Source organism: Vanellus vanellus (genome assembly GCF_965231255.1).
Source record: "Vanellus vanellus genome assembly, chromosome: Z".
Classification (NCBI taxonomy): domain Eukaryota; kingdom Metazoa; phylum Chordata; class Aves; order Charadriiformes; family Charadriidae; genus Vanellus; species Vanellus vanellus.
In genome coordinates, this window is record NC_138908.1 from 23,503,479 (window position 1) to 23,515,335 (window position 11,857).

Genomic DNA, 11,857 nt, shown 5'->3' on the forward strand with positions numbered 1-11,857 from the left:
CCATTAACCTAACACTGCCAAAACCACCGCTAAACCATGTCCCTAAGCACCACGTCCACACATCTTTTAAATACCTCCAGGGATGGTGACTCACTTCCCTGGGCAACCTGTTCCAGTGCTTGACAACCCTTTCTGTGAAGAAATTTTTCCTAATATCCATCCTAAACCTCCCCTGGCAAAACTTGAGGCCATTTCCTCTTGTCCCACTGCATGTTACTTGGGAGAAGAGACTGACATCCACCTCGCTACAACCTCCTTTCAGGTAGTTGTAGAGAGCAGTAAGGTCCAGGCTAAACAACCCCAGTTCCCTCAGCAGCTCCTCATAAGACTTGTGCTATAGACCCCTCACCAGCTGTGTTGCCCTTCTCTGGACATGCTCCAGCTCCTTGTAGTAAGGGTCTCAAAACTGAACACTCTACTCGAGGTGGGGCCTCACCAGTGCCGAGTACAGTGGGACAATCACTTCCCTAGTCCTGCTCACCACACGATTCCTTGATACAGGTCAGGATGCTGTGCGAAATTCAACTGAAAGCTGCAAACCTATGTAAACCTTTAAAAAGTCACAGTGAAAAAAGCCTTTATAAAGTGACAGCAACAGTCCATGCATGAAAAGCCCAGCCCTGGCGCAGACCTGGCCTGGTGACGGAGGCTCGCCCCGCTCCCAGGCAGACACAGCCGTGCTGTGGTAACGTGCTGTCGCTGCAGAAGATCGGGCCCAGCCCGGTGTCACCGGAAGGGCAGTTGGGCCGCCTCAAGGCCCGTCCTGCTGGCCCGGCCGCAGAGCTCCCCCCCGCCTCACTGAGGCCCTGCCGGGCTGGGCCAGGGAAGGTGTGCCCGCCTCCAGCCGCCCTCGACCTCGCGGAGGCTGCCCTGTGGCGCTTATCCCCGCCCCCTCCCATCACCCCACTCCCTCCACCCAATCAGAGCGCCGCGCTCCTCCGCAGCAGCCAACGGGATGGCGCCCTCCTTCCTCCGCTTCGTGACGACATGCCGGTGACATGTCGAGAGGTCGCGTGATACAAGGCGGCGGCGAGCTCCCTCCCCCGGCCATGGCGAGCCGCGCTGCCATTGGCTGCGCTGGGAAGCCGACTGCGCTCTCATTGGCTACTGGCATCGGCCGTTGGGCTGCCGGGCCCGCGGCCGGCAGTGCAGCCAGCCGGGGAGACGGAGGGCAGCGGGTGAGCGCGGGGCGCCGGGGCCGGGGCCGGGGCCGGGGCCGAGGTCGGCATCGGGGGGGCTGGCGGCTGTCAGGCCCTGCGAACGGCCGCGCAGCTCCGGGCATGGCCTGGCGCCGCGGGGGTGGCCGTTGGCTGACAGCCTGCGCGCCCCCCACCCGCCACGCCGCGCCGAGGAGCCCTGACAGCCGCCCGCTGTCCCCCGAGCCAAGGGGAGGGCGGGGGACGGGACGGGACGGGACGGACGTGTATGTGTGCGGAGGACGGGGAGGGTGGGTGTGTGTGTGTGTGGGGGGGGTCTGTTCAAAGTGCGTGGATTTAAACGAGTCGTGCTGTTGGTGACGTCCCTAACGTGGTGTCCGGCCGTGATGTGTGTGTCTGTGCAACAGCCGCCCTTCCGCAGGAGGGGAGCAAATGGATCTCCTGCCAAATCCAGCACCCCTGGCCACGAAACTGCGGAACACTCTGGTTCAGTACCACAGCATCGGAGACAGCGAATGGCGGCTGGCGAAGAAAACTGTGAGTGGTCTGGGAGGCTTCGTGCTCGCGGCCCGATTTGTTCTCTCAGGGATGCTGTGGTCACCTGGTGGGATGAGAAGAGCTTCTTGTGGCATTTAACACGGATGTGAAACCTTTGGCAAATTCTTGCAGGACTTTCATATGAGAGGCCCTGTGAAACCACCCTTCTAGGACAGCGCATTTTTAGATGACAGAATCTTTTTCCTGTCTACAGACATACTCTGTCATTCCTTCTACCAATTTTTAGGGTAGTATCTCACAGAAGAATCCTCCCTGTGTAAGACTATAGGCTTTTCTTAAAGCAAAATGTGAAATACTGTTAGTGCTAGCAGTGTTGCAAGGTGCTTGCTTGTACTTCCAACAAACCAGCCACAGCCAGCAGGTAGGCTCTGCCAGCCTCTGGAATCTCTTTTGTCTATAATGCTTGAACCTCTCATGCTTCAGCTTCCAAATGTCTTCCTGTTAAAAAAATGAGATCATTCTCAATTCATTCATATTACTTCATGTTTCCGTTGCCTTCAGAGCCCACACATTGTCTTAAGTTTCCTTCCGTGAAAAGGAACGCAGTTCCTGCTTTCTCCAAGCAGCTTGCCATAACCTTCTTTTGAGCTGCTTGTCTTTTTTGAGTTTTGCTTCATCAAGCTAAATAGACTTTGCTGGTTCATCAGTTCTAGGCTGGGTGAATACTTTAGTCCTGTCCTGCATAGAAGGTATAAATGTATTTTGGTATCTCAGTGTAGCAATGTGGCAGGACTAGTGTCGTAAATTTCTGTCTTTCCCCTTTTTGTTACAATGGTTTGGGTGAGTCATGTAAGTTTTTTTCCTTTGTGGGCAGGCATTGGTAAGAGAGGGTCAAGTGTTCCAAATGTAACTTGATTATTTGCAAAGTTAAGAGTCTTGAAATGCAGGAACAAAGTATTCAAGCCTTTCACTCTTGCAAAACACCTTCACCGCCTCTGCTTGCTAAATGCTGTTATGTACCTACACCATTGTTTTCCTTTAGGAAGTTACCTGAATCTCACTGTTTCAAATCACATTACTCCCCTGAGTTTACCCCTGTAAAATTTCTGGTTGTACTTTCTTCCTGCCTTCCTTCCTTGTGTTTTGGTACTGTGCCGTGTAAAAGAAATTGAGAACTTTAGCTACCTGCCAGGGAAGTGTGTTTTGCCCCTAAATATTAAACAGTTCTGGATGCAGTACTTATGCTACTGTTCTTAGGACATTTGGTCCTTTTATGCTTACGTAATCATGATTCCAAATAAAAAGGAGCCATATGGTACTTTCTTTAAGGCTGAAATTCAGAGATTTTGTACAGAGGTTCCATTTCACAGTTAGATAAAAATTAGAAGATAATGTTTTCTTTATTTCCTCCGGCTAACTTTAAAATTAATAAACTATTGCTTGCAAGACATTTCTAGTCAGGGATCTGGGAGAGAAGGGTAACTTAAGCTTTCTTGTCTATCACTGTCAGCACCTCCTGCACACACCCGCCTGGTCATGTGTCACAGGAGTGCAAACAGAAGTTGTGTGGTCTTCCTGTCTGAACACTGTCCAGATAATGGCTTTCCAGTTGACTTTTAATTGAAAGGCTTTACAGAGTTTTTTCCATTATTCTGTATGTTTTCATATTAAACTGGCTTGTCCTGCCAAGCCCCATTTCTGTGCAGACTTCTAGCATTTGACACCAAGAAAGGCAATTGAATGAATTTTTGTGAAAGAATGGAAGATTACAAGTAAAATATGTCTGAAACATCTGCTTATGTTCTTAAGAAAAGTGTACAAAAGTGCCCAGGTCAAAGAGCACTTTGGGGTGGATCATAGTTAATGGTAAAGTCTTTTGCTTTTCTTCACAAAAATTGAAGCATTTTCTGGACATCTTAACATATCTTCCATTTTCTTTCAGAAAGATGCAACTGTGTGGCGTAAACCGTCAGAGGAGTTCAGTGGATACCTGTAAGTTTGCCTCCAGAGCAGATACATTTTAAGGTGCCGTAGATGTGTTTTGTAGCAATTAGAAATGAAGGTTGTGGATTCTACACAGAATCTGTGGATTCAGGTGCAGACTCTGCAGAGGAGAAGCTAAGCGGATCATCTGGTGTGCTTGTAACATTTCCTTTTAGTGCTGTATTTTTAAGATTTAGCATTGTGTCTAGAAGAACAAACAATGAAAACTGTGAAACACTCCACAAAACTCCCATTGGCTGAAGTGGGCAACAACATATTCCCAGACCTTTTAGAAAGACGGTCTGCAAACCACAGAATCAAGTCCAGGTTCAGTAGGTCCAAAGGGTTATTGGCTGACAACCCAGTCGGTGCTTGGACTGTTACCATGACTATGCAACTGCAATAGAGTAAAATATCAAGTATGTAGTTCTGGGAAAGATTTGTGACATAAAGGCTCTTCCTTTGTGAGTTTCTGTCACTGGATTCTGTTGGTATCTGTAGGTTTAGGTAGAGAAATAATTACTAGAAAACCACACTTTAAAGGAACGAAAAGTTGTGTGAGAAGGTAATGTTTGAAAGTATCTCAAAGACTGATACGCTCTGTGAAATTTGAGTCTTGGTAAATCTGCAAGAGCTGATGACCCCAGACACCAAGTGTCTGCTGACTGTGCAGGGCCATGGGCACATTGGCATCGACAGGTTGTGTAACTTGAACCACTGTCAAGAGGCAGTGGCTGCTATGTGCAGATGAAGACGCCGGGGTTGTGTATACACCTGGTGAAATAAAGGACACTTTGAAGAACTTTCCAGATACCTACCTAGAAGCCACTGGCATGTACACAGGGTCCCCCAGTTCTGAGTATACAGCTAAGATTGGCTGCAACCAGGTAATTATGAGTGAATATGGGTGAACTGTGCAAGTGAATAGATTAATCTGTTGCTTTACTATTAATAAGAACAGCTTAATGAACAAGAAGTGTTTTGAAAATAATGGTCCTGGTGGAGTCTTCCCCTTCAGGAGCTGGAGGCCCAGTAACTCAAATAAACGAAACGTCTGGTGTCTACTAAAAATATATGATAACAAATGAGTGTTTTGTAACATCTTATGCCAAATTATTTTATTTGGTACTCTTATATGCCACCAAAGCATAACATTATTTCTCATTAGGTTGGTTCTACTACTGTTATTTCTACTTTATGAAAAATGTTTTTCCCATTGTAGTCCTGCTCTCCTTTCTTTTTGCTTTTAACTTTACTTGTCCCTGGAAGACTCCCTTGCTTGCCCAGCAAGAAGAGCAAAATGCCAAATTGTTAGAGAAATAAACATGATGTTTTTTATCTGAGGAAGGAATTTGCCATTTATAAAATATTGATTGCAGCATAAGGACAGAGTTTCCAAGAATAACATTTATTACAGAGAAGAATAGATGCATCCATAGGTCTTTTTTTTCTGTACTGTTTTTCTGATACAGTAGTCCACTGACCATAACTCTGGGTAGCAAGGTATTATAGTAAGCATGCTGTTGCATATTAATGGAATATTTATAAAGAGTTTCTCCTTTTTAAATGTAAATATATGCTTCTCTAGCTACAAAGCTCAAGGCGTGGTGGAAGATGTTACTAACAGAATAGTGGATCATATTCGCCCTGGACCATATAGGCTAGACTGGGACAGCCTAATGACTACAATGGACATCATGGAAACGTTTGAAGAGGTGAAGACTTGTATAAATTCTTAAGGCAAATCTGTGTAGATGCATACATGAATTTAACAGTACAGCAGAGCAGTCGTTCCAACAAATAATACCATTTTTCTGCCTGTTTTCTGCATGTACACGGGATATTGTGCATATGTGCAGTGGGTGACCTCAGATGAGGCTTTGTGCCTGCACAGTCCTATTCTGAAGCTTGAAGTTCAGCTTTCCAGCAATGCTAAAAATAAAGGAGTAAAACTTGGTCAGCCATCATTCTCTTGGACCTGGAGCTCTGGTAGCTTCTGATAAAGTCCCCATATAGAGAGTTACAGTGTGATACTTTATATGCCAAAGCCTTTTCATGCAGCTTGCTTTCTTCTGTTCCACATCAAAAAAAATTGTGGGTATTAATAATCCACACATACAGAAGCTGCAGCCTGTCCCACTTTCTGAAAGACTGACCTCACTGTGTGGCAGGGCTTTGTGCTGGGAGCCAAAATAGTTCATACTGAAGGGCAGGACTTGCTAAAGAAAGGTAGGTTTGAAGTTGATTACAGAAGAGCTGGCAGCCTTCCTTTGGTAACTGGGGACATGCAGTGTGCCTTCAAAACCCTGTGGACATCTGACTTGAACATGGATTGTCTTTTGCTCTGGGTCTTAATAAAGATTTATATGGCAAGGTATTTTTTCTAATTATTCCCTAAAATTTATGCAAACGCTATTGTCTTATAAGAAAGCCTTTTTTTGAAGAATTGTTTGCATTCTGTTTTATTATTCACGTGGTGGATGAAAAGTACTTGACAGAGCATCTTAGTACCGAGAAGGGCCTCTTGCAATTTATCCATGGTCCTTTCAGACTTCCTAAGTAACAATTAAGCCACATAAAAGCAACATGGCTTTCAGTTCCCAGGATGACACAGTTCTCTAGTTTTAGTCAGTATGGTTTAAATGTGCCAGATATTCTCTGCCCCTGCAGCTCTCAGTTGCAGAATGCAAGCCTTTACAAACTTCAGCATTGAGACTGAAAATGACAGCCATTCGGACCTCACTGAAGTTGTTTGCACAGCATAGTTGACAAGAAGCTGTGACCTTTGTGGAAAAGGCTAGCAGCCTACAAGCATAAATTTCCCTGCGTTCATTATACTAAGACGTTTTTGGTTTTTTACCCTCCTGATTCTGTCACTCAACAAGAACTGCTGTGTGATGCGCTACACCACTGCTGGCCAGCTCTGGAACATCATAGCACCACGGGAATTTGTTGATTTCTCTTACACTACAGGCTATGAAGATGGGCTTTTAACATGTGGTAAGGTATCACTTACCTTTGCTTAATTCTCATTTTGCAACAGCTGCTTGGCTTAAGATTTGATTCAAATTAAGTTTAGTTCTGCAGTAAGTGTTCAAAAATGGTGTAAGATGGTCTCCAACAAGTATTTCAAAGATATGTTAACATTTTACAAATTTAAAGAAGTATACAGGTTACTGATTTACCCATGAGCCATCCCTGTGTGCCAAGTGTCATTTACGCCATCTGTGGGACAGGAGAGGTATTGACGAGTTGAGTGCTCTGGCTCAGCTCTTACAGCAAAATGGGTGGAGTAACAACTTGCTCTACTTGCTAGTAGATGGGAGGAATGTCTTTTTAGTGTCAGAATTTCTGCTTATCAAGCTGTGCTTGTCTGTTGTGGAGTTTGGATGAAGAGCAGACAACCTTCATGCATGAAAGTACCCAGACACCCAGAAATGTGTCTGTCACTTCTACTAAATTCCCCTAGCAGAAATTTGTACATTTTAAATTGACTGTACCTTTTTTTTAATCTGTCTCAAATTACTTTCCTTTTTTTTGTTTGTTTTCCTTGACAGGTATAAGCCTAGACTATGGAGAGGTGAGACCTAACTTTGTCCGTGGATTCAATCATCCTTGCGGTTGGTTCTGCGTCCCTCTTAAGGACTATCCTAGCCATAGTCTTTTGACAGGCTATATTCAGACTGAACTGCGAGGGATGCTACCACAGTCTGCTGTAGACACTGCCATGTCTAGTACCCTGGCCAATTTCTACTCTGACCTCAAAAAGGCACTGAAAACAGGCAAACAGTGACTTGAAAGCCTGTGCATTTCTTGCAATCAAATTATATTGTTTAGCTTAGCATAGGTTAGCTACTGAGTTAAGAGGCGAGTAATATTGTTCCTGAATGATACCTGAACCTTTATGATGAGGGATCCAAACAACTTTCCAAGTACTTTTTGGTGTGATACTTAGCGTACATTCCTAGTTCACAGTGTGTGATTCTGTTTCCTGCTCACACTCTGCAGCTGTGTGAGGAGCAGTCTGAATCTATAAACTCCTGGCTTCCTAGGTAGAAAACACAAGATTTGTGTGTGGGCTTGAAGAATGCATCATGAAGTCAGCTCTCACCAACAGTATTGAGAGTGGAGTGCTCAGGATTTTGCTGGTGCAGGTCACTGTAGAGGCAGCGTCTCATTGAAGATGTAATTTTGTAATATATATATTTTTATATTTACTTAAAATTTTTGGTTTGTTTAGTTTGTACAGGTGCATCTGTATTTTTTTTTTTAAATTGCTTTGATATATCATAGGGATATTACACAACTAAGTCATTAAATGATATTATTCATAAGAAAGCTATTCGCTTTTGTTAGCAAAAATAAGCATTGTTGGCATTTCTTCAGTGTTGTAACTGTAATTTAATTAACTGTTGTATATAACAGTCTCAGTGCATAGATAAAGAAATGCCCTTACAGCTGATCCAAAGCTCATTTAAGTCATCAGGTGTCTTTCCATAGTTTTTAGTGGGCTTTTAATCACACAGTTGTCAAAATAGCAAACCTCCAGTGGATCTTCTGTGATACTCTGCACTTCTAAAGAATTTTTTCACTTAAATTTGCATGTAATTGTGTGTGAGTTGGTTTGGGTTTTTTTTGTCTTCCTTAACTGAAAATCCTGGAATTACTAAAGCAACAGAAGGGACCACTAATTTGCTTCAGGTGTATTGGTGTAGCCACAACAGCACAGACTGCCAGTGTGCTGGTACAGCACACCAGAGTGTTCTGTGGGAGTACCTCTAGGTTGATTTTGCAATAAATTAAATCAGCATTGTAAAACGTGAGCAGCTGAAGACCAAAATTCAAGCTGCAGAATTGTTCAGATCTGCAGGAGAACAGAGGGTCAAATTTTTGAGGATATTTAGCCACCCAGAGATGCTGTCAGGTACAGAGCAGAGGCTTTCAAAAGATTACTCTCTGTGCTGCTTGGAACCTGAATTCTCTTTAAAACCTGACATTAAGCTTTTAATGTTGGCATGCATCATTTGCTCAAGTGAGATTGTAATTATTCCTGTGCTTTACCAGTGATTAGCTGTGTAGTAGTTAGGGATATTACCATGGAGCCCTAATATTTTGGGGCCAGTTATATACATACAATCCATGGACTGGTAATGAACTCTAAGAAAAAAAAAAAAACAAAAGAATAGGATTAAAATTGTTCCCCTGCAATATTGGCTCTTTTGACGCTAGCCACTGCAGCTGAAATTTGAAACTTTGAGCAGTGAGGACTTTTCTTTCTCTTTGCTCAAGCAAAAAGGTAGAAAAAACATGACACCAAATACAGTGAGGGCTTTTCCAATGTGCTTCCTGTATTAAGGCTTTTAGTACTGTTTAAGACAGTTAAAAACAGTGGCATCAAACAGCCTTTAGTGTCTTCATAGGCAGAAAGTATCAACTTCCTATTGGGTTTTGTGTATTCTGCAGTTCCCTTTAAACTCCTTCGTTACTCTTCCCATCTTTTCTGTCTTCCTCGTTTCTCCCTCAGTCCTGGAAATTCATAAGGTGATCTTTCACCACCAAAGACACTAAGGAATCAGTGTCACCAGACGTGTTTTCCTAAATGTTAGGGTCCACTCCTTTCTAGTACTGGTACAGAGGCAAGTATGAACGCCCTAGCAATACTGCTCTATGGGATGAATGCTGACATGATTATAGAAGAAGCTGTGTGAAGTGTACCCTATTTATTCTTCCCAGTTATAAAGGCTACATGTATAGTGAATCTGTATGTTCATGTCTTCTTTTTTATAACTGCTGGGACTGACTAATTGAGGGGTTGTGATGCGGATGTATATAGAGAAAAATGTTCCATTGCTCTGTAAAAAACCCAGTTTAAATCTACACAGAGACAACTTCAGTGCTGGAGAAATGGGTCAAAAGGAGCACAAGACACTTAGAGGGTGATGTTTGTACAACTCTAGGCACTGCAGAAAAGAAGAGGTCACTGTTCCAAACTCCCATTATAAGGGCTCTAACACCTCTATCCTATTTTAGTGTTCAGTGAAATGGCTTTATATGCTTTCAGTGAAGATAGGCTGATGAAGCACAGAGCAGCTGAAGAAAGAAGAACTTGTGTTTAAATGGAAGGAAACTGATAGTTTATTTCAAGTATGATGTTGTTTTTAATAAAAATTTCTCTGTGCAGGTTTCCTGTTTATCAACAGAGTTGTTTTCAGTAGCAGGCCTAGAAATGGAAAGGTGTGCAATGATTTACAATGTATGCTGATTACGCTGCTGAAGCAATGCATAGCTGATACCCCTACAGTCATTATCCCACGCAGTTCAGCTATAGAGTAATACGGAACTAGAAGGAGGATGTCCAGTTTCATAGTGTGTTGTATTTATTTGAAACCAAAACTTACTTTCTTTTATATATCTAAGGATTGAGAGGAGTGTTAGATTTTGAAGCAGAACTGTTCTTTAACCAGAATACATTCAGAACCAAGAAAGCCACAAAATCAAGTACTTATCCGATCAGAACCTCTTTTCCCACCATGGCATTGTTTTCCTTGTGCAAAATCTAAATGGACAATCTAAATGGAGCCAAGACAGTAAAAACAGGATAGCAGTTGAAAGGGTAAAGTGCAGGAGCCCATGTTTTGCTCATTAGGAGGTAGTGGGAGACAAAGTAGATTACCTAGTATAGATTTCTGTCATCCTCACAGCCATAGAATTTCTGCAGGTTTGTGACATTCGCCAGTAGTTGAGTTTAAGAGTGTTTCAGTTAAACTAGAATATAGTTATCTGAAAGCAACTTCTGAACAATGTGCCCAAGAATAGTAGAGACCAGTTTTTGTTAGGGAAATTGCATGTATATATACACATCAAAATTATTTTTATATGACTAGTATATTTAAAAAAAAAACAACTTACTTTTTCAGGGGTTTAGGCAATATGACAGTCTAATCTTTGGCACTTTAACTAGGTGGTCTGTGTGTGGATAGGAAAGGTGGCTAAAGATAAGACAAATTTCATGTTTGGCTTCTGTTCCTCATCTAAAACTTCCAGCATTAAACCTTGCCTGTTGTTGTGCTCCTTATTTAACATATGCAGAAGACAGAGATTGGGCTAAATTCAATCTGGGGGCAGTCTAAGGTACTCTACCACAGCCTGCTGGGAGGTGGACCAGTACTTCAGATAGATACTCTGGGAATGGCACAAGCCCTGATCTCAAATTTGATATATTTATAACTGTGAAACATGATGAATTTATAAAACATGAAAAGAGTGTATAATTCCTCCAGTAATCATAAATAACCAGAACTGTTTTGATGGTGTGAACTGGTGATTCAACCTAAGAGGTTCACTGCTGTAAAAGTAGCCATACTTCTAGTGAAACCAGTTAAGTTGTGCCTATGTTCAGAAAGTCAAAGTCAGTCTATCTTAACAGTGGTTTTAACTGATTGTGTTCAGCACTGAATAGATTGTATTTATATTTTGAATGCAATTGCAGAATAAATTAAAACGTGGATTCCAACAGACTCATGATGTGGCTTTTTCAATACTTGTACAGGCGGATGTAGTGTTCAGTTACTTTTTGGGGAGTTATGTCTGATGATGTAGTTCATCTTCATTTGCATGGTGTTCTCTAATGCTATCGATTCATCTCCTTAAATTTGAAAGACAAAAAAAGCCTGTCTTTACTTAGGAACCTGATTTAGGCTGAGGAAGATGCACAACTCGGATTTCTGCTAAACTGAAATCTCTTGAAAACTGTACAAATAGGATTTTCTCAAAGCTTAAATTCTAAAAATGTATATATTTTTTTTTTTTTTTGTAATGACCCCATGATTGCTGTGGAAGAACTTTATTATTTTGTCTTAGTATTACTTACCTTTTAGCATGTTTAAGAAATGATTTATTAACCATCAGAATTAAGGTAACCCAAAACACATGAGCATGTAGCATCTTGCAAAAGGCATAGAGATGTACATCAGAGTCATAAAGCATGCTGCAATGTATATTTTGACATGTATTTAATTAGTACCTACAGAAATAATGGAGGAAAATGCCTGCCTCTTATGTAGAAGCTTTCCTTGTTTCTTGTACTAAGCCTGCGCAAAGACAGGAGAGTTCTGTACCATTTGATTTCAGAGCAAAGAGTTGCAGCCCTCTTCTGTTGCTGAGATGAGGAACTGTGACCTCTGAGACACAGGATGGTCTTGTAGGACATTTATCATGTC

At 42.4% G+C, this 11,857-nt stretch overlaps 1 protein-coding gene across 1 annotated transcript; it reads left to right on the forward strand.

Annotated features, from left to right (window-relative positions):
* The first annotated feature begins 1,153 nt into the window (after positions 1-1,153).
* STARD4 (StAR related lipid transfer domain containing 4) lies at positions 1,154-11,155 on the forward strand. The gene is made up of 6 exons (XM_082497256.1): positions 1,154-1,178; positions 1,565-1,694; positions 3,598-3,647; positions 5,227-5,353; positions 6,524-6,638; positions 7,196-11,155. The coding sequence occupies exons 2-6, from the start codon at positions 1,590-1,592 to the stop codon at positions 7,429-7,431; spliced, it is 633 nt and encodes a 210-aa protein (XP_082353382.1). The 5' UTR covers positions 1,154-1,178; positions 1,565-1,589; the 3' UTR covers positions 7,432-11,155.
* The last annotated feature ends 702 nt before the right edge of the window (positions 11,156-11,857 follow it).